The sequence below is a fragment of the Wolffia australiana genome, chromosome 10 (assembly GCF_029677425.1).
Source record: "Wolffia australiana isolate 7733 chromosome 10, ASM2967742v1".
Taxonomy (NCBI): Eukaryota; Viridiplantae; Streptophyta; class Magnoliopsida; order Alismatales; family Araceae; genus Wolffia; species Wolffia australiana.
Genome location: NC_135844.1, coordinates 248,475 through 271,622, shown reverse-complemented (window position 1 = coordinate 271,622; position 23,148 = coordinate 248,475). Strand labels below are relative to the sequence as shown.

General features: G+C 40.6%; 3 protein-coding genes across 9 annotated transcripts; 1 reads left to right on the top strand and 2 right to left on the bottom strand.

Moving 5' to 3' along the window:
* The first annotated feature begins 113 nt into the window (after positions 1-113).
* LOC144708408 (uncharacterized) lies at positions 114-2,204 on the top strand. Of its 4 annotated transcripts, none has more exons than XR_013582781.1 (3): positions 114-580; positions 1,785-1,929; positions 2,008-2,204. XR_013582781.1 is itself a non-coding variant. In XM_078581711.1 (3 exons), exons 1-2 carry the CDS (start codon positions 139-141, stop codon positions 1,847-1,849), a joined length of 507 nt encoding a protein of 168 aa, XP_078437837.1. In that variant the 5' UTR covers positions 114-138; the 3' UTR covers positions 1,850-1,887; positions 2,008-2,204. The 4 variants fall into 4 exon arrangements, 2 of the variants coding, with proteins under 2 accessions (XP_078437837.1, XP_078437836.1); XR_013582780.1 differs by having other exon boundaries at positions 1,782-1,929; XM_078581711.1 differs by having other exon boundaries at positions 1,785-1,887.
* On the bottom strand, positions 1,929-5,411 carry LOC144708407 (RING/FYVE/PHD zinc finger superfamily protein). Of its 4 annotated transcripts, XR_013582779.1 has the most exons (9): positions 5,185-5,410; positions 4,697-4,955; positions 4,379-4,578; positions 4,201-4,286; positions 3,906-4,052; positions 3,122-3,224; positions 2,787-2,899; positions 2,359-2,647; positions 1,929-2,239 (listed from the first exon to the last, which is right to left on the bottom strand). XR_013582779.1 is itself a non-coding variant. In XM_078581707.1 (8 exons), the coding sequence occupies exons 3-8, from the start codon at positions 4,566-4,568 to the stop codon at positions 2,555-2,557; spliced, it is 732 nt and encodes a 243-aa protein (XP_078437833.1). In that variant the 5' UTR covers positions 4,569-4,578; positions 4,697-4,955; positions 5,185-5,410; the 3' UTR covers positions 2,247-2,554. The 4 variants fall into 4 exon arrangements, 3 of the variants coding, with proteins under 3 accessions (XP_078437833.1, XP_078437834.1, XP_078437835.1); XM_078581707.1 differs by lacking the exon at positions 1,929-2,239 and having other exon boundaries at positions 2,247-2,647; XM_078581708.1 differs by lacking the exon at positions 1,929-2,239 and having other exon boundaries at positions 2,247-2,647; positions 4,697-4,914.
* Positions 5,412-20,890: 15,479 nt separating this feature from the next.
* LOC144708607 (Pentatricopeptide repeat (PPR-like) superfamily protein) lies at positions 20,891-23,148 on the bottom strand. The gene is made up of 2 exons (XM_078582011.1): positions 22,073-23,148; positions 20,891-21,997 (listed from the first exon to the last, which is right to left on the bottom strand). Exons 1-2 carry the CDS (start codon positions 23,020-23,022, stop codon positions 21,049-21,051), a joined length of 1,899 nt encoding a protein of 632 aa, XP_078438137.1. The 5' UTR covers positions 23,023-23,148; the 3' UTR covers positions 20,891-21,048.

Below are 23,148 nucleotides of genomic sequence, written 5' to 3'. Positions count from 1 at the left end.
GAAGAATTGGCCCATTGGGCCGAATTAAGGAGGTATAGAGAACAGCCCAGGCCCATACCAGGGCCATCTCTTATATATATAAACTGGGCACGACTTGGAGAACACTTATCCGCACACAGCTCGATCGGATCTTCTTCGATGTCGCGAAGCTTGTCGCGGGCGGCGGCGGTCGGGGAATCCGCCGCCGAAATCGGGCGGCTCCGGCGGCGAGCTCCGCCATGGGCGGCGGCGCTGTCGCCCCGCGTCGGCCACGTTCGGTGGAGGTCGGGCGGATCGGGGAAGTTCGCGCAGGTCTTCGAGCTGGTGGTCGAGGAAGGTGGTCGAGGCGGGGCCGGCGCGGCGTCGTCCGAGTCGGGCGCGGCGCGGCGGCTCGAAGAGCTCATCCATGGCATCCTCGTCCGTCGTTCGGCTCCGGATTGGCTGCCCTTCGTCCCGGGTTCGTCGTACTGGGTTCCGCCCCGCACCAAATCGTATAAGCTGGTCGAGGCGCTGGAGAAAGTGTCCGCCCCGATGACGGATGAGGAGGTCATGTCTCTGACCACGGCCTGGGGTTGGCCCTGCGCTTCTCATCTGGTGGATGGTAATTTGCTGTGTTCTTCCTCTTTTTTTTTTTTTCTCTTCGATCCTCTTCCTCCTCTTGATTTTGTTCTGGTTCTATCTCTTTAATCGGATTTTTTTTTTGTGCCCGTTTGCATGGATTCTATCAATTATGACTTTGGTTTAAGATTTCGACATGACTACGGAATGAGATAAAATTTCGACATTGGTTTAGATTATAATCAGGGATGCAGCGGGTAGTTCTTTAATTGTTCGCCCGTAATCATTGAGGACGGTTTGTCGGGAGTCGTTGGCAGGAAATGTTCGGGTTTATCGGTTTCGAATCATTTTCAAATTCTAATAAAGACTCTCCTTACTGTGTCTATATGAAGCTAAATTCGTCGTGTTGTTTTTTTTTCTCTTGAGCTGGAATACCGGTGATTAGACATTAGATTTACTTCTTTCTCTGTATGCAATAAATCAGTTATCTCGAGATTTATTTGTCTTTCATCTTTTACTTTTCGTCTAATTTGATCAAGATGCCTCCTTTTGTATGCGGAATAGTGCTGTAATTTATTTGTTTTATAAACAAAACCTTCCGACAACTCTGTCTCTTGGCGAAATTCAATCTATGGCCATAGGAAAACCGTTTGAAAGCTGACGAACATTCACCAGAAAGAAAGATCTGTGTCTAGAAGTTTACATTATTTTATTTTTTACTTGACCCATCTAAACGCGAGAATCGAGCCTGTCCATCTGAGTTTCAGCTAGATGGCAGCAAATTGTTCAGTTTACCTTGCTTAAAAAAAATGTTGAATTTACCATTCCTAGGTTATTCAGTGCTATTTAATGACCTTGATCTTGTTGTATTTGACAGAGCCGCCGACTCTCTGACAAATAAGTAGGGTATAAATATCAATTTTATTAATAATAAATGTCCAAAAAACTTCAATCGGATATTGATTGTCCACACACATTCTTATACAAGAAATCAAATTAAAGGTGTTTTGTTTAGAATATTAACAAAGACACCAAAGTATAAATTTTGATATGGAATCGACCAGTTTATGTATTTTATATCATGTTCAATTTTTTGCTGTATCTTCGTTGTTCCTGGGGAAGCCATATCAATATTTTTATTTTGCTTTGTTTCATCTTTTATTGCTCTCATTACTTCTTGTTACAGACCCTCTTCCAGTCTCTGTTGCTTCATCACTCAATCAAATTTGATCTCCTGAAAAAAGCAGATTTATCTACGGAGTCAGAGGATAACAAGAACAGAACACACTCCTCAGAAGGCGAAGAATCATGAAAGAAGAAATGGAAGGAATAGCGCCGCAGATCTGGAGAGTAAGCCCAGTCTTGATCTTGGGTCAGCGGAGCTTTCAAAATGTAGAAATAAAATTTATTCTTGCTATTGTTACTACAAGCCTCGACGGCCGATATTAACTAATGGTGATGTGCATGCAGAAACGCAGGGGAAAGCCCAAGAGCGTGCACAGTGAGAGGGAGAGGGGGCAAAGCCAGACTAAGTTGACTGTACATAATCCTACACTCCAGAAGACATGTAAATTCTCTCTCACTATTCCCCGGAGCCATCTATCTTTCCATCTTTCTTCATTATGCAACAATATAAGTAAATCTAGTGGCTTCCATAAGTTTCTCCATTTCGATTGAATGATCCAAACCTTCCTCTTCGGAGCTGCAGGTGAGAGGTAATAATAAAACTTTTTTTTTAAGGAAAGAGAGGTAATAGTATAACAAAACGAACATCCATGTCTTCTTTGTTGTACTATCTAGGCAACGAAGTTATGCATGTACCTTTCGTTATTACAACATTCTTTCTTCATGCCAAAGAACAGAAGCTATGCCGAAATTATCATTGTTTCTTGGTAATCTTACTCGGCACCGTCAGAGTGTTTTGTATGGCCACTCCCCTGCTCCTGAACTTTTCTCTGTCATCATGCCTGCCGTGATGACGGTCTGGAGAGAGATATGGTATTGCTTACATCCCTTCTTAATAGAGTCCAAGCATCCTCAGCTCAGTGACATGGATGGATTCAAGCTGATGTGGGCTATTGTTCCCTTCTCGGTTCTCCACGACATATTCCTGCATAGCAGCCATCGTTCACATTTAGGGTTCAGGGTTGTTTTGTTCACAGAGTATGCATTTAGTCAGATTCTCTTAATATCTATCAAATTTGACTCTAATTTCAATTTATTAAATAAGGATAAGATATGATCCAGACCTTTGTCAGTTCCTGCTTTGCAAGAACATGATAATGTCGGTCGTTGATCCTTCTCCCGCAAATAATGGCTATGAAGAACCCGTAAAGCAGCCCAAACAAGACTAATGACAAAACTGCGCTACCAGAGTAGGTAGGCAAAAAACAATGATACAAAATTAGAATCATGATTAAGATAATTACTTGAGCAACGGTGTCAAGAAATAAAACGCAGGATTTTGGCTCGTTTGGTTGTAGAACAATGATGGTGTTCTCGAAAGATAGAAATTCTCTATTCCATAGAGTTCTATATTGACAAGGATAGAAAAAATGAAGGAGAAGGAGACGAAGGGAGAGACCTGCCACAGAATAGAAGCCGTAAGGATGTTGTTCATAGTCAAACATTTCTCTGAGCTCCTCTCCGTAAAATCTGTAGAGTAATATACCCAAGAATGCAACGATCTGTAAAAAAGAATGAGCATAGATGAATGCTGCGTGAATGAGCATTGATGCAGTGAGAATCTCTCTGATCAGGTGTGCAGTATAGATCACCAAAACAATTTGAGATGGCCCGGAAAAGTGACTAGATTATGATCTTCAAAAAATAAAATGCGTTTTCTTGTACGTAGGAGAGGAAGGCTTAGTGATGGAAAATTAGGCATAAAACAATGATACAAAATCAGAATCATGATTAAGATAATTCGGATGACTAAATCCGGGGGGGAAAAAGAACTCATTAAAAAAATCCCTGTGCCACAGAGACTGCACAGGGCTTAACTAACCCAGCGGGTCTCCAGGAGGCCCTCGAAAAATGTATTAACGAGATGATAAAAGCTAGCCAGTCGTGAGAGGTAACGAAAATTTTGTGCCTGTAACCTACTCTGATTTGTTTTGCCCCAGTAATTTTGTATTTCATTTCGACCAAAATTCAGAAAGAATAGTAATTTAAAGGAGCTGGTCTATAAAAAGTTTATGAGCAAGAAACAATTTGCATAATTTCCCATAATTTTCTTAGCCGCGCACGAAGTTTTGAACTTTTGCTGTTTGTTTTGCCTGCGCAAATTTATTTCATTTCAATGCGAAATCATAAAAGGCTGCAATATAAATTTTAAAAGTTTGATAAAATGAATAAATAGACTTTACCAGTTGCACAACAACAAAAATCAGAGCATGATCGCGAACGACAAGGAGCTGAAACTTCAATTTCAACCACCACCTATCAGGAGGTACATTCGCTCGTAATAAGAAAACAGCTTGACACTCTGTACAGTGTGAAAACGCTAAACCCTCCTACATTGAAACATGCAAAGCCTCTGTTAAACGTAATTTTAGTTTAATTGTGGAAATAGACTATGAAAAAATCCTGAGGCCCAAATGGTGCACATAACATCATGATATATCTGTATTTTCGACCAGTTTTAGTAAAGATAAGTCTTACCTTGGTAGATCTCCAGCTATCAAGACATGACCGATGTACATACTTCTGAGTACCTTTACAATTACATGGAGCTATAAGATCTTCACCTGCGATGAATGATTGATTTAGATAAGAACAAATGTTCGTCACAGAAAGTTAAAAAGTTTAAAACAAATTCAATAAGCTACTGAGGAAAAACCTTCAGAATCAAGGCAGATCCGGCATTGCGGTTGATCTGAATTGACGAGATTTCTGAGTTCGTCGGAATCATCGAAGCGTTGAGATTCTTCACCGATTCCTAGAGGTTTAATCTCAGAGGAAGGTACGTGATCTTGGCCGATCTCCGAAATGTCTTCTTGTACCTGAATACTTGTAGAGCCCAACTGCATTGTAAGTGACCTGATTGAACAGTAAAACGAAGTGATTAGATTCAGTGAGATTCAGAAGACTCCCGAAGTAAAACTGAAAAGGGATATTTGATGGCCCAGCAAGAAGAAGTTTTTGTTCCGGAGCTTACCAAGTAATATAATAGATCTAACTCGTAATTTCGAGTAGACAGGTAAGGTAAAGCTTGAGGCTTTGTCCCGGGAAGATTGCAAACTGAATTAAAAATTCTCACGAACTATCAATAATTCAATACAAGGTCTCTCCCAAAGGGCTTGATCTTTTGATGATTGAGACTTATTTCTTGCTGGAGAGCTCAAAAGAATCAGGAATCGGGATAGAAGCCTCGAACTATTAGGAACCACAAAAGATGTTCGAGCCGGCGTCAGCCTCTGCAGATCCCACGCCATTTCCAGAAAAAAAACCGTGGGAAAGATGAAAAATTAAACACAACTTTGAAAAACAGCCGCAAAAATGCCGCTTGAATCAAAATTGAAAAAGGGTCCAACGATCCGCAGCTCCTACGAGCTCGTGGGAAATATAAATTGATGATGGCATACACATCAAGCCTAAAGATAAAATAAAATGCGAAACCACGGCTAAAATATAGACGACGCTTACTTGATAGAATGGGAATAGAAGAATTCTCAAGAATTGATAAGATGTCAACTTCCTGCAGTGAGGAGATCACAGAGTTTGATTTCGGGGGAAGGATGAAGCTGAGTAGTAGATCGCGCAATTTCCATTGATAATTGTTGGCGGGGGGATGGATTTGCTCAGTCCCCTCCCCGGGCCAGCGAAGGGGACGACGTGGTGTGAGCAGAGGAGAATATTAAGACTTGAGCAAATATTCATACCGGCCAAAGTTCTAGCACAATATTTAATGAGGTAAACAGGCCAGGCCCATTAAGCATTCCATTTAGTCATTTTTTAGTTTTTCATTCCATTATCAACGCTAGAATGAAGAATATTTTTAGAGTACTTTCAGTGGAAGTATCGTATACTGTATGAATATAAAAATATAGAATCATGAATATTTTCCTTTGTTTATTTTTTTCCATTGGATCCCACCCTACACTACAATTTATTTATCAAGCCCAACCAATGGGACAGGTCAGAGATTGGGTTCACTTGGGTTCAGGCTGATGGATTTTATGCGGCCGTCAAGCCAAATCACACCAACATATTTATTTAAGTTCATTGAATAAAATATTACGTTCATTATTATTCCAGTGTGATATTTATAATGAAGTCAATGAATACGTGCAATGACCTAGTGAATTATGATGAGATCATAATACAGTGATCACTAGTCTTTTAAATATGTATTCTAAATATTCCTATTCGATGGATAGTCGAGATGGACATTGAATTATCCAAATAGAATAATACTAACTGATCCTACTTATATGATAAGTATAGCTGATCCTGTAGCTATTAGTGTGGCGATACTAAGGACAGATAGTCGCTTCTCTTTGTAGAAAGAGCTCACTAAATTGATCTGAAGAATCCCTGAATGGTATTATACCTAAGCGTCAATCAGGTTGATTCATGTTATAGTTGTATAAGCGATATGTTGACCTGAGACACTAAGGACATCTAGTGGATGAACGACTATGTTTTGACTATGGCTTGTGAGTCCTTGATGATGGAATTCATATAAGTCATAGCTCGGATGTAGTAAGAAGTGCACAGAGGTGATTGAGTGGTCAAGACGGAATCATCCGCCCTCAATATAAAAGGAGATAAACTCAATGAAGACGATACATCAAATCCCTGGCCAGGGTTGTGAGGATACGGGAGAAGGCATTATCCAATGATCTGCATTACGCATTAGTACTAATCGAATGAGGGATTAGGTTTGACAATCAACCATACCCTAAGTTGTTCGAGAGTCTCGCTTTTATACTCTCCTTTTATACTGAGAGTATAAAAGGAGATATACGTTAACCTATGCTGGTAAAAGTTCCTTGAAGGATTTCAAACACATGGGTCCTTCTAAAGGCGTGGCACATGAAAGACATTAGAACAATCTCTGAGTGGGCAAGTCAAGGGTGGAACAAGTTCCCCATGTAGTACATATGATGTATGATTTTATAGATCGATTGTGAATTGATAACATGCTTTTGTATCATGGACACCATATTCCATGGTTGAACCAAGGCACAGAACCCAAGACAGGCCAGGTCAATCCAACCTAAGGTCAAGTTGATTAAACATAAGTTTAGGTTGAGGGTCAGGTCTACTCTAGGTCTACCCTATCACCCAACCTGAACTAGGGTCATACTGAACTCTAATTCAATAATATTAAAAAAACCCACTAATACACTTATCAAGTTTTTTGATTTAATTATCCCCTAATGGGAATAAAAGAAACATCTTGTTTTTTAAAAAGAATTTCTGACCTCTTTCGAACCTCTCAGTAGGATTCTAACCCCAATGGCATTTCATTATATCAAGAAGTTTTAGGGGGACCTAATAGTGATTATATGTTTCTCCTTGCATGCTTCATATGGTAAGCTCATATAAGGTTCATCACAACATGAAGTAAAGCCAACCGCATGATCTGTCTCTGCTACCTTAGTTGACACATTCGTTGGCTGACCTGAGCCTACTCAAGTATAGGTATGGGTAAAACATGTGTGAAAAGTGTTGGTGTTGACCTTATTGTCTATCCATGACGCTAGGGCACTATCATCATTTCTATGATAGATGAGTGCCCCTTAGGGTTTACTAGCTTTAAGGGGCTTTATGGTTCTCACATATGAAATGAAAATGTCATTAGGGCTTCCATCATCAAGCTTGAGCTTCTTACTTGGTCCTAGAGGTCCTTGAACCATAGAGGGGGGTACTGGTCATACTAAAATTGTTTCACTGCTACATTCATACTCCTTGATCCATCAAATGTTATGAGGGTTTAGTTTACCTCTGACATCATTTTATGGTTTCTCATGAGTCATTGCGAGCATTCCACCAAATGAGTTTTATATAGGCCATTTTTTAACACACTCAAGCTAATGGAAATATATGTGGTTGGCAAGCCAATCATACACTCAATATCTCGTTCACTATTCATTCTTATAATTAATCCCTTTTAAAGACATACAATGTATTAATCCAACTTTAGTGAATCATGATGAGATCGTAATATAGAGATCTCTACTTCTTTAAGGATGTGTTCTCAATATTCTTATTTGAAGGATAATTGGGAAGGATATCAAAGTATCCACTCAAATAATGATTACGGGCAAATCCCTATCCATTTGTGCGGCAAAACTAAGGAGAAATATTGGGTTCTCATTAGTGGTTGACTAAATTTACTATATGAATCCTTGAATTATATGGTGCCAAATTGTCAATCAAGTTGATTCATGTCACACTTGTGTAAGTGGTCTTTAGACATGAGACACTAAAGACATCTCGTGGGAAAATTATTTCTTTTTGATTGTGTCCTACAAATTCCTAATCATGGAATTTTCAAATTGTCTTAACTCTAGTGCAGAAAAAGGTTCACAAAGATAATTGAGTGGTCAAGATGGGATTGTATGTCATAGGTATAAGAGGACACAACTCAAGGAAAATAATGTGATAAAGTCCTTTACCAAAGGTATAGAATATTAGATAAGACTTCTCTGATGACTGGACAGATCAATACTACTTCAGATGACCAATTAGAGTTTGATGGTCGATCATAACCTAGGTCATCCTAAGAGGATCAAGGCGATGAGGGACTAAACGTAAGTAATAACTAATGACAAATAGGCTCCATGAGTGAGTCGATACATTCATTTGTATGTTATAGAGCACGAGGTGTAGCTTGGCAACTAATAAACCAGAATTTAGGTTTAAAAAGTCATTTTAAGGTGTTGACTCATGCAACAATATTTATAAAATTTTCCTTAGAATAGTGTAAGGATCAAATCCACAAGGAGCAAGTTATGAGAGAGTAAATTTCATTTCAAATTGTATTTTATATATTTTATATATTTTTAAGTATTTTCTAAATTGAAAAATCAATGAAATAAATGAAAACTAGTCAAACAATTTAAAATAAATAAAACCATATTTATTTTAGATAATTTCTAATAATTAAAGGTTATTTTTTAGGCATTTTGGGGAATTTTAAGGGTGAGAAATAAGATTTAATGTTGAAGAAAACCTTCGGCTGCAATTTGTGGACGACGTCACTTTGTCGGGTGGGTAGTAAGACTGAAAACACTGTAACTTTTGCTACCATAGGAATTTTTTAGTGATGTTTGATGTGTTGGAAAGATTGAAGTCTAGTCTATACATTGGAATGTTTACCTAGAAAAAAAGGTGAGAAAATGTAAATCAAACTGGTGGCACACACGACCATGCCCCATCATCTAACGCGACACTACCACGAAGGAGGAGATGACCCGTGTCATGACACGTCGTCATCATCAACCTCGGACCCAAGATCCAAATTTGATTTATTATCAGGATTTTATTTCTGAACTTTTATGAAATTTCTAGTTATTTTCTCTCTCCTCCAAGGCCTATAAATAGGTGATTATTGTAATGGATCATTAGTATGTTTGGAATTGAATTTTTCTTCTCAAGAATCGCCCTAAGCTTCCTCTTTGCCACCATGCACCGTCGTTCACGTGTGAGGCCACTGCACGCCACCGGCCACCCGCGTGTCCACTACGTAGCCTCTATCATCTGCTTGTCGCGTTTACTCTTTAGGCTGCCCCAAACCTCTCAAAGGGGCAACTTCCCCCCTCGCCCCCCCCACCCCCCCCAGCCCCCACTACTGACCATGTAGTTGGATCCGAGTCCGGTCCTGTAAAAGCGCATGTCGTCCACTCCTGCCATCAAACGCCTCCTCAACTTCCCGCATCACCCTATCCGATATTTCACTACCTTGGCCAAGGACTTCATTGCGTCGTCTTCCTTGATATGTCACCTCTTATTTTGAGGGTAGGGAACGACACCTCCGGGACATGACACCCCGGACGTGACAAGACAGATGACAAGTGGTGACATACGGGAACGTGACAAGTAGTTTGTCACATCCCCATCCAGTCACATGTCCAACCATTTTTTAATATTTCACGTCATCCCATCACCGTCTCATCAACAGACGGCGTCAGCGTGACTTGTGACAAAATTACATGCCATAAACTTTTGGTAATTTTCTCTGCTCTTTGTTCCTCGCCATTTTCGTCAGTTCAGCAAATGAAAACACTTTGCAGGTCAAGGATTTGAGGAAGAAAGAGCGGTCAAGGGCAAGGATTTGAGGAAGAAATAAAGGGATATCAAGGAGTTGAGTTCATGTCGTAGATCAAGCGGGATCTTTGTTTCTAGGTTGTCATTTTCAGTTTTGTACTTCATCTTTGTTTCTAGGAGATAGAAATGTTCTTTAAAGCTGTAAATAGGGAAAGATCTCCTTGTTTCCTATGAATTAGCATAAATGTAGTGATACACTGTCTCATGAATTTAGTGATGAGTTCACCTCAAAATCCAAAACTGATTAATTTTTACACTCTTTGATAATTTACGCTCTCTGATTAATTTTTACGCTCTTTGTTTTTGACATCACCTTCTAGTTTATTTTTCAGTTATTAGTTATACCTCAAATGCATTTTATTTAAGCGTTTATTCTAGAAATTTTGTTGAATCTGAAAGTTCTCTCTGTCCACATTACCTCCACTCCATATCCATTTCATCTCTCTTCCTCTTTCTCTCTCATTCTTCTATCGCTTTGAGTTTTGTTTTGAGTACTCTTTATCTCTTGTTACCTCTAACTCTCAATGCTATCAAGATACAGTTAATTTATGCATATGTTGCAACAATATTGTTTTATCCGATAGTTCTGTCTGATCTGATCATCTTCAATTCATATGTATTCATCTCTTTCAATCTCACCCAAGGATCTAGATAGCATTGTTTAATCATATGGTTCCGTCTGATCTGATCATCTTCAATTCATATGTATTCATCTCTTTCGATCTTGCTCAAGGATTTTGTTCAATCTGAAAGTTCTATCTTTCTTCATCATCTCCAATCCATACCATTCATCTCTCTATCCCTGCACCCCATGAGTTAGATTCTTCCTCTCTCATCCTTTCTCGTTCTAAGTTTTTCTTTATGTGCTCTATATATGTAGTTAGTTCTAATTCTCAATGTTCTCAATATACATTTTTAATCATGTATTTTTTTTTAGGAATGTTGGTTTGTCCGATTGTTCTGTCTGATGTCGTCTTCTCAACTTTATATATATATCCATCTATTTTTTCTTGCTCTAGGATCCTATTTGGGCATTCTCAACCTTTAGTTAGTTCAATATCTAAATGGCTTTTATCCGTGCACTTGTTCTAACATCATTTTTTATTCTAATGGTTCTATCTGTACTCATCATCTCCAGTCAATATTGGTTTATCTCTCTATCCCTGAATACACTTGTGAGTTATATTATATTCTATCATTTTTTATATTCTATCTTTTAATGAATGCATTATTTTTGCTCAATTTCGCTATTCTCTGAATTTAGCTCAATGCATTATTTTTGAATTTAGCTGAATGTGATGAGAAGAGTTTATCTCTTCTCAATGAACTAGTCTTGAATGGAATTCCCATATGGCGACTTGCGCGTTGACTCAGGAGGAGACTCGTCGATAGACGATGTTCAAGAAACCTCTCTGCCTTTGGTTGGGATGTCTCGTAGCACACGTAAAGGTAAGTAAAAAATATTAAAATATTATACGGCGGTTGGGCAGGGGGCATATGGGTGTGCATACTATGTCGCGACCAAAAAGTTAACTCATAACGGAATAGGTTGAGAAGGCATAACGAAGGATCTACAAACATATTCTGGAGGCATTTGCAGTTCAATCATGTTAGAATCTATGATAAGCTGAAGGGCATTCCTACTTATCAACGCTCGATTTCTGAGGCGGCGTACGGGCAGGGCGGTGTAATGATGAAGACTCTAGAGAAGACAAAGGAGATTATAGAGAAATTTGTTTGTCTTATTTCCCTTTACTTATTTCAGTAGACGACAAGATGCTTTTTTATTTCTTTACAATCTTTTTTTTGAAAAATATAATTAGTTGAATAATTTATCGCCCCATTTCTCTAGCTGTAAATTTCATTTTTAACTCCATAATTAAACATAGAAATTTAATGTATGGATGTGGCAAACTTTTTGTCCTTTTACTCTAAGGAGAAAAAAATTCCCATTGATTTCCTTTATTTATATTTTAAATTTTTTTATCCTCCCTATATATCTTGGGAAAAAATTATACTCAATAAGACCAATAATAATTCCTCTCAATTATGTACTTAAAAAAATACACCTTAATGAACTTTTCAATATTTAAAAGTACTAAATTTATTAAAGATATTTCACACTATTAATCATATTATTCTATTATAAGGAGAAAAAACAATTTCCCTTTAATTAGCGTTCTCCATAATTTGGAATTTTTATACAACATAGGCTTTTATATAATACTCCCTATATATCATGCGAAATAATTTTACTTAATATGACCAATAATATTTTCTCTCAATTGTGTTTATTCTAAGCAGAAAAGTTTTAAATTTTTTTTCCTTTTTAAATTCTTTTAAAATTCCTTCACCAACGTCACCCTTGATGTTCATCCCATCATGTCACTCGTCCGAGAACCTCCGTCACTGTCACGTCACCCATCACAGATATTTCATGACTGTGACCGATACCATCACAGGACAACAACTTTGTCACTGTCACCGTCACGTCATCCGTCATAGTTCCGTCACTGTGAGGAGAGACGTGAAGGATGATGTTTGCCATTTACTAACTGAGGGTGGACGATCGCATCTTGATCACTCAATCATCTTTGTGAACTTCTTGATGCACCCAAAATAAGGCTATTTAGAATCCCATGATTAGGGACATGTAGGCCATAGACAAAGTAAAAATGTCCATACACAAGATGTTTCTTTTCTAAGGACAACTTACACAATCATGATGTGAATTAACCTGATTGATAGTTAGATATAATACATTTCAGGAATTCGTACGGATCAATTCAATGAACTCTTTCCACTAAAGAACGCCCACTATCTATCCTTAGTGTTTCCATAATAATGGCTACGGAAACGGCCATACTCATTATATGAGTGAGGCTAGATAGTTCTATTCTATCCGGACATTTCAATGCCATGCTTGAGTATCCTTCGAATAGGAATATTTGGAACACATTCTTAAAGACTACTGATCTTCGTGTTACGATCTCATCATGATTCACAAAGTCTGATCATGTATTTATGGACTTCATTATGAGCATCACACGTGCACTATAATGAATATGTTCTATTAATGAACATGGGAACTAGATATAGAATGTGTGATTGACTTGTTGGTTTCATATATTTCCACCAATTTACATGCCACACATTTTGGCATTTTTTTATTTAAAAAGGGGATTGATGAATAGTATGTGCCTGTCAGCCAATCACACCACCATATGTTATTTCAAGTTCATTGAATGAAATGTTTCTTTATTATTATTGTGTGTGATATGTATAATGAAGTCCATGAATATGTGGAATGACGTAGTGAATTATAAAGGGATGATAATGCACTGATAACTGATATTTAAACATGTATTATAAATAATCCTCTTCATTGCATAGTCAAGATGGACATCAAATTTTCTATGAAGGATAACATTATTCAATCCTACTTATAAGAGAAGTATGACCAATCCTATGGCCATTAGGGTGGAGACACTAAGGATAGACGATGGGTGTTCTTTGGAGGAAGAGTTCACAGAATTGATCTGTATGAATCCATGAACAATATTCTACCTAAATATCAATCAGGCTGATTCATGTCATAGTTGTATAAGTGATCCGTTAACCTGAGGCACTAAGGACATCTCGGGGATGGACGACTATGTTTTGACTATGGCTTGTGAGCCCCTAATGATGGGATTCAAAAAAGTCATAGCTGAGATGTAGTAAGCAGTACATAGAGGTGATTTAGTGGTCAAGACAGGATCATACAGCCTCATTATAAGAGGAGATTGACTCGAGAAAGACAATGCAAATTAATCATTGGCCAAGGTAGTGTGAATATTGGAGAGGGCATTCTCCAATGATCCCCGATACACATAGTACACCGAACGTCAGATTAGGGATTTGCTACTAACCATACCATGTCTTATGTGAGTCTCGAGCGAAGGAAGGAATATATATGTATGGTAACTAATGACATAAAAGGTTCCATAAGAGAGTTCAAGACTACTCTACATCATCTAGAGCACGAGGTGTAGCTTAGCAACTCACGAGCTAGACACCTAACCCATTGATTTGGTTAAATTTATCTTGATAAAGTAATATTTATGTTGATCTAGTTAATCAGAATAAGTTTGGTCAATAAATATTATTAGATCGTAAAGCAATTAACTATAATAATTTATGGCACTAGAGGGTCACACGCATACTACTAAAAGGACGTTATATATAATTTATTCTAAGGTTTTTATGGAAAAATATTAATAAGTATACATAAGGGGGCACCCATTTTATGTGCCTAGGCAGCCAAATCTGGGCACCCCCCATCCCCCTTTCGTCTTTCTCTGATTTATCCACTCATTCCACCAATCATCTTGATGGTGAGAATATGTACAAGATCATCAAAAGGAAGTGGAAACTAAGGAGAGGAGATCCGAGAACCTTCTAGTCGCATGGATACCACTAGAGGTCGGACAATTGAATGGCTTGAAGAATCTCTACCAAGAAGCAAGTCAAGGGTGGAAACAGTTCCCCACAAGGTACTCAATATGTCATATGTTTTAGGTATCAATTCTGAATTGATCTTAAGCTTTCATTGCTTGAAATTTGTTTCATGCATCAAAAACCATACCCCCACAAGTCAATAGGGAATAGATTTTTGTGCTTAATTATTCTCTTTAGTTCATAGTTTTATGTTTTAGGGTTGAACTGAAAGAAAAAAATGGAGAAAGAAAAAAATAATAATAAGTTGTATTGTAGCGCCTAGCTGCCAAGCCATCTAGGCATAGGAGCATTCAAATCAGTCGCAGACCAGGGAGTGCAACAGTGCTCAATCCAGCCAGCGACCAGCAAGCATTGGTGCGCAAGCAGGTGCAGCGCTAGTCAAGGAAGCAACACCATAATGCCCCCAACAACGACGCAGGCATAACAAGCCTATGTATGTGCATTATGATACAATACTTCTAAAATCCTCATAGATGTCAGGTTAAATATTTCCATAGCGGCTGAAAATTTTGATTTTTTTGATATTGGATTTAAGCTTTACCTGTCTTTTTAAGTTGCATGATGCCCAGGCTGAGGAACATAAGAAGATGAGGCCAAGCTCAACACACCACAACTTTTAAGAATTAAGAGACAAATGATGACCAGGCTTCAAGCTAACCCCACATGAAACTCACATCACTTTGAATAAGCTATCACATTATGATTTCAGCTGTCTGATCCTTTCAAAGAAGGTCTGATGACTAGATAAAAAGGCGTTTTATTTATTTTCATTTATTTTTTCATGTGACATATTGGTAGCGGCATCACTCACGAAGATGATGCGGCTCACCAAATTGAAAACACTAATTAGAGGAGAAATGTACATGTGGAGCACCAAATGGAGGAGAAATGAACTATTATAAATATTTAATTTCAAAGGTTTTCTTGGGACCATGAGGATGCCACCTGAGCCACCAACAGCCTAAATTGGCCTTTCCTCAGCCTTTAAAAGGATCTATTTTCATTATATTTCTGTATCTTTTGATCAAGAATGGGAAAGACAATAATAGACACGTCCAGAGTTTGTTCAGTCGATCAAGAACAGTAACAACTCTATGACCACTCAACCAGCTTAGGAAGGTGCCAAGGAAGCTTCAGGGAGTTCCAAATCATGTCTGAAAAAAAAGAGCACTTGGAGAAGCATACTGACATTAGGAGACGACAATAGGCACCCCTTTCTCCTGCCCAGAGAAATTAGGGTCACATTCTGATCTCTTCTTCTTTTGATTTCTACCTTGTATTTTTAGTAAGTGAATTAAATTCAATCAGTAGCAGTTAAAAATCACATTCAGATTTGAATTTAGTCAGTAGTATCCTCTTTGAGGCATTTTTTGCGTGCCCCATCTGCATTTTTGCTGATTTTGTATTATTTTTATCTTCAATTTTATAATATAAATAACATAAAATAATTCTGAAATATATTAATTGATCTGCCTCATATTCTAGAAATTAGTCTACTCTCCAGCATCTTATATTAATTCATATAATTAAACATTAACCCCCTCTTCTTATTTCCTATTATGCTCTAGTCCCCTCTCTCCCAACCTAATTTCCTATATTCTCCTAAAATTAAAATAAATTGTCTCATTGTCTATGTATATCTTAAAATCCCATCATATATATAATATACCTTCACCTCATCAATATATATACTTAAGTAGTATCTTCTTATTATCTATCTCATTATTACTCACTTTCCTCTCCATTCCTCACCTTATGTTATATTAAAAATAAAGTATAACTATTCTCTATCTCCCTAAAAACTAATCCTCATTTAGTTACTTCACCTAGCTCTCCTATAATACACATAACCTATCTATCAGCAAAACTAACATAATAATATTAAAAATATTCCCTGCTAAGAATATTCCCTGATAGACCCAAAATGTGACTTGCAATCATACATATTTTAGAGTCATTTTGGGAACATTTCACGTGTAATATCTTCAATTTTATGGAATAATGTATTTTATGCACTAAACAGAGGAAGTGATAAACATTTGCATTTTAATGTCATTTTTATACATGTTTAACATACTCAAGAATTTCTTAATAAAATCCAATATTTGAGACATGGTTAAATTCTAATGTTCTATTTAATTTGTTAGCTACGCTATTGCAGGATATATATATATATATATATATATATATATATATATAAAGGATTGGATTTATTGGGCCAGCTAGGGCCGACAAGGAGCATCGGCGCCCAAGCCGGCCGCAGGAGGACGAGCAGGTGCTCAAGCCCACCCGCAGCCAGCAAGGGGCGTTGCTCGATAGGTCACACAGAGCAGCCCACAAAGAGGCCATCAGACAGGCCTACTCAAGCCCATAGTGATAGTCGAGATCACACACTCAAGAGGTATATGATTTTAATTCAGTTGAGAATACATTTCAAAGAATATATAGCGCTTCAGAGTTTAAATATTTCCGATATGGGATTGAAATCCCATGACCTATTTTAGATTCATAGCTGGCTGGGCCATCAAGTGACCAACGGATCGCGGCCCAACGGGCCGCGATCCAATTACATTTTAAAGGAAAAACCATGACCAGGCTTCGAGCTGACCCGACCCGAAGCCCGTGTCATTTTGGGCTCATTTTAAATAGGCGGATACGATTTTATCCATCTGATCTTCTTTCACAAGGTCAGACGGATGAGATCTATCCTCCATATTTAATATATTTTTATTTCTATTTTCAAGGGCCTTGATTGGTTGTCGCGGATGAAGCGGAAGCAGGACCCCTTGGTGGACGAATCAGAATAAAGGAAGGCTGATGAGGCAGCTGAAAAGGTTGTCTATGTTGATGCTGATGTGGACGGGGCAAGGTACAGAGTTATGAATGGGTCCACAGCTGCGATTTGATCGCAGCCTTTAAACCCATTCGAATGGGGGATTGGAAGGTGGGGGGGCAATCCCGTCCATCTTCACTCCTAGCTGTTGTCCTCATCGATCGGCCGGCGGAGGCCGCCAACAAGGGGACCACAGGCCGATCCAACGGCCCATGCAGGGCCATTGGACCAATCCTTTCCCGTTGAGGGGTTGAGAGAGTCTCTCTGGACCCTTTAAAGAGAGATTGCGAGCCCCAATTTCATCCTTCTTTCTACCTTAAGCCCTCGGCGGCAGAGATCCCTTCTGCGTTAGGAAGCAGGCTGCGACGTCATGACAGCGCCGACGGCTGTGGACAGCAAGGAAGGAGCCGAAGAAGTTCTGAAGCAGCTTAGATTTGCACACGGATGAAGGGGAAAAAAAAAGCCAGGGAACCCCTAAACCGAAGCTCAGCAGTGGCGATCGGCGCCGCCACTCTAGTTCTTTGAATCAGGGCGATTCAGGTTATTTTATGAGTTTCTTTGGTTGATTTTCATGTCTTCACTTATTATAGACACTTTAATTCTAATTCAATCTATTTAGTGATTGATTTTTGACTGAAATTTGGTACTGCGACTTCGTTGTGATATTTCATTGAACACCTCATGTGTTTGATGAACATTCTTCGATTTGCCTAAGTTTTATTTTATCAATCTTATACAATTTAAAAATATATTCATCCCTCTCACCTAATGGACTTCTATCGGGCATTCTGTCGAACACCCGAGGGGCGTTCGATAGAACTGCCTCTTCTACCCCAATTTTCCTCTATATAACTTTTGAACTGCATTTGTCGAACATATAAAAACTATATATAATCAATTTCTCCCTATTCCTGATCCTCTATTGGGAATTTGGTCCTATACCTTCAAGGTGTTTGACTAAATCACCTTTTACTCCCTTAAATCGACCCTTAAAAATCTATAAAAATACATAGAAAAAATATAAAACATATAAAAACATCTTAAAATAAATATAGTAATTATATAATAAATATTTCACCTATATACGTAGTATTCTATAAGTATAGGTGATCTTATATTAATATAATTATCTCGTAATTACTGTTACTGCCTCTTTACTCCTTGATATGTCTCTCTACCTATATAATCACTGATAATATTATAATTAAATAATCACTTACTCTCTCTCTCTCTCCCTAGATATCAACTTCTACTCTTCTTCTTCCCTCGTACTACTAATTACTCTTATTAAGTACTCCATACTTCTTCACTAAGTACATTACTATCATTCTTATATATAATATCTAATCTCTTAATCCTTTATTATTCTTAGTATCCATAAAATATATATATATATAATGTCAGATATTCTCTCTTCTGTAGTTATCGTATTAAATTAATATTCCCTCTGTTTACTAATTACTTAATTCTTCTTATATGCAGACGCTAGCGTGATTATAAAATCCTTATACCTAGTTTTTTGCACTGTAATAGATATTATTAAATAACAACCCAATTATTGAATACATCCCTAAAGGCCCGTCCCTGTGGAGACGACCTTACTCACACTATACATTTGAGTAAGTTTATATATTTTATAAAATTTATTTGATTTTAGGCAAATTAAATTTACATCGACGATTTAAAAATAACTACGCAATTTGCCTTCATCACTAATCTCTCCCAAGATTATTACTTTAATATCTTAATTATAATCTAAAAATAACTTTTCCATTACATATCTTAATGTCTTCCCCTAGAAATAGATTTCATCATCGTATGTATTCACAACCTGTAATATCTATAAAAATGAAAATAATAGAAATAACATAAAAAACCTTATCTTTTATACATATTAATTCTCCTTTTCTCTCTTCCCTGCTCTATTTATTACTTATCAAATTTACTTATTTCTTATTTGTACCAATCATCACTTTTTATTGCTCTCTTTATTATTATTGTATCACTTTTTATTTTATTATATAACTAATTCATATTCTTATTTGTATTATCATCTTATTCTTCCTAATCCTAACTCAAGCATAAGTTCCATCTCTAAAGACCAGTCCCTGTGGAGATGACCTCACTCACCCCTAGACATACGTGAGTGAGTTTAGATAATTTCAAATGTTATTACGATAAACATCCTAATTTGCCTTTGTCAGTCAGAAATTTTTAATAAATTGAGGTTTAATAGTAATGGTTACTGGGTTCTTAAATTTATAAACTAGGCTGGTACATAGTCCTATACGGTCACAAGCAAAATGCTTATTGGATGCCCCATCATTTAGTATTATTTAGGGATCACTTATGAAAAATACCCAATTAATCATAAAATAAGGAAAGATGACATGCAATTCAGAGATACCCATGCAAGTCTCATTGTGAGGGTTAAAAGGGGAGGAGATTGGATAGACTCGGATCTCTAGAGGCAACGTTCATAAAGATGAATAGGAGGTTTAATGTTTTGAGAACTGAGTGGATATGCTGAGGGGTTGGATGTCCGACCAGCTCAACACTACTCAAATGACAAGCCCAGTAATTGTGGATTCGACCCTTCATAAGGTGATAATATCATCAACATGATTTTGGTTTTGATTCCATATGATCCGTTAGTCCGCTTCATAATGTAGGTAAAGTAAAAATATCTCAAGAGGATCATAGGTCCTGGAGCGTTGAGACAACAAAAGAAGGGGATAACCCATTGTTTGTGGCAAGAAAATTTGAGCCAAAGTGACCCGGAAATGAAACGCCCCAATGCCACTTGAGGAGAACCCAATAGGAATCCTATGCACATCCATTATCAACAGATTCAAGGGAAGGGAGAAAATAGACAAATCCAGTAATCACCGATGTTGTTGACGCAAGACGCCCAAGACGATGTTCAAAGGCCAGGCATGTCACCAAGGACAAAAAATAGAGAACATGAGGATGCTCAAATGAATGAGAAATATCTGAGTAACCTTTGTGGACACTTTATAAATAAGGCTTGGCCTTCTATCATCCGACGTTCTGATTGAGTCCATAGGAACTTGTTTCGCTCAAGTCATTCTCCCTCCTTTGTTTTCCATACTCATCTCTTCTTCCTTGCTCTTCCCCTTCCTACCTGTGATCCTTCAACACACACCTCTATCCACTCACACAACTGACCCCTCCTCCCAGCAGATTGCCAGCACCACAATCGCAACCTCATGATTTCAGCCAACATCAATTTGGCTATCCTGTGCCTTCATTGATCATTTATTTTCTGCGCCACTACTGCACTCATTTTCACACCTTCAACACAAGAGAATTCACGGCAAGGTGTATGCATGACCTTCACTACTGTGCGCCATCCCCACCAGCTGAGGCCAGTTATTCTTCTCCCTCCTTTATTCTCATACTATTTAGACCGTTGAATGTCCTTTGGTGGCTGTTACTTTCTGGCCAGACAACTGTAAGAGGAGACAATTTCACATTTTAGCACCATTCAGATTCACTGGGTCTGTTCCATACATAGAACAGTAAATGGAGAGAGAGAGGGGGAGAGGGAGAGAGAGAAAGGAAGAGGGAGAGAGAGGGGGAGATAGTGAGAGAAAGAAAGAGAGAGAGAGAGAGAGGGAGGAGTAAGAGAGAGAGAGAAGGAGAGGAAGAGGGACAGGGAGGGAGAGAGACAGGGAGAGGGAGAGGGAGAGGGAGAGGGAAAAGCAAGGAATAGGGGGGAAAAGGAGAGACACAGACAGAGATATATATATATAGAGAGAGAGAAATAGAGACAGAGAAAGAGACAGACACTCAGAGAGAGAGAGAGAGAGAGAAATCATACTTGCATTCAGAGGAAACCGACGTTTCCCCCCGGGCCCTGGCTATATAATATATTTCTACGGGAGGTTGGGGTCGGGCGCGTAGCCATGCAGCTTCATCTCCTTGAAGAGAGCGAGGAGAACCCTGTGCAGCTCGACAGAGTCCGGGTGGAGCGCGTCGCCAGAGCGAAACTCATGGGCCTGTCCAGCCACCTGAATCCAGCTACACCCCGGGGTCTTGGCAACACCCCTCTCCCTCATCAGCCCCCTGATCCTGGCTGACTCCTCCCACCTCCTGCACCCTGCATACATCTTTGAGGAGATGACATAGTTGCCTGAATTGCCTGGCTCCAGCTCCAGCAGCCGCCGCACCACCCGCTCCCCCACCAGCACGTTCTTGCAGGTCCGGCACGCCGCCAGCAGCGCACCGAGGACCACGGCGTCGGGCTTCTCCGGCATTGCTGCCATGAACTCCCACGCCTCCTCCACGCGCCCCGCCCGCGCCAGCAGGTCCACCATGCAAGCATAGTGCTCCATCTGCGGCGCCACCCCGAAGGCCGCCGCCATCTCTCCGAACCAGCGGCGGCCCTCCGCCACCAGCCCGGCATGCACGCAGGCCGTCAGCACGGCGACGAAGGTGATGTCGTTGGGCCGGGCTGCTCGCGCCTCCCGCATCCGCGCAAAGAGCTCCAGCGCCTCCCCAGCGCGCCCATGCAAGGCCAGCGCAGAGATCATGGCATTCCAGGATACCACGTTCCTGTCCCGCATTCCCTCGAACACCTGCACGGCCCGGCAGAGGTTCCCACACTTGGCGTGCATGTCCACCAGCGCCGTGCCGACATATACGTCGCCGGCGAGCTTCCTCTCGCAGGCCACGGCGTCCACCCACTGGCCCAGTGCGACGTCCCCCGCCGCGGCGCACGCCGAGAGCACGGTCACCATCGTCACCTCGTTTGGCTCCGTCCCCGCCTCCTGCATCAGCTTGAACACCGCAATCGCCTCCCTCGCCAGCCCATTCTGCGAATACCTGCACAGAATTCCGCACGAGTTCAATCCAGCAACACCCAAGAAGCAAACCTTGGGTTCAATCAAGGACAATTACCCGGATATCATGGCGTTCCAGGTGATCAGATGCTTGCTCGACATTCCATCAAACACCCTCCTGGCCGCGTCCAAGTCGCCGCATCTCCCATACATGCTGACCAGGGCGCAGCCCAGAAAGGAATTCAGATCCGCGCCCCTGGCCGCGGCCAGGCCTTCCAGCCGCTGCCCCAGCGCCAGATCACCGAGATCGCCGCAAGCCGCGGCGGCGCTGACGAGGGTCATGTCGTCCGGCTCGAGCCCGGAAGCCGTCATCCGCCGGAAGGCCTCGACGGCGTCCCCGGCCAAGCCGAGCCTCGAGTACCCAGAGATGAGCGAGTTCCAGGAGACTGAGTCTCTCACGAGCAATTCGTCGAACACCTGCCGGGCGCAGAGGATTCGGCCGCACCTGGCGTACATGGTGATGAGCGAGTGCTGGGTGTGGGCGTCGGATTGGTGGCCCGACTTGAAGGTAGAGGAGTGGACGGCGCCGCCGTGGAGGGGCCAGAGGAGATGGCCGGCGGCGGCGAGGACGAAGGGGAAGGTGTAGCGGTCGGGGCGCTCGCCTGAGCGGAGCAGGCGGCGGTGGAGGTCGAGGGCGGCGGGGTAGTCGGCCCAGGCGGTGGCGGAGCCGCGGATCATGACGTTGAAGGCGAAGCTGTCGGGCCGGGAGAGGCGGGAGAAGAGGGAGGACGCGTAGGCGCGGTCGCGGAGCTCGACCAGTCTGAAGAGGAGGCTGTTCTCGCCGGGAAAGCAGGCCATGACCAAGCGGGCGTGCACCTGCTTCGCCCCGCGGGCGGTGGCGCAGCGGCGGAGAGCGGCGAGGATGCCCGGAACTGGGTCGTGGTCGGGAGACGGGGAAAAGCTCCGGCGAAGGAGGAGAAGGGGAGGAAGAGGGCGGCCATGGAAGAAGAGGCGCCGGTAGATGAGGAAGAGAGGGGAGGCTTCCTTCTCCGGCGCGAGGCGGTGCATCCGCAGGCGCCGCCGAGAGAACTCCGAGCCCGTAACGCCGCTAACTCCATGACCCAGAGCGAGACCCCATCGGCGCCTGCTCTTTCTCCCCTTCAAGAAAATGACTTGGTGGTCGTTTTCCTGAAG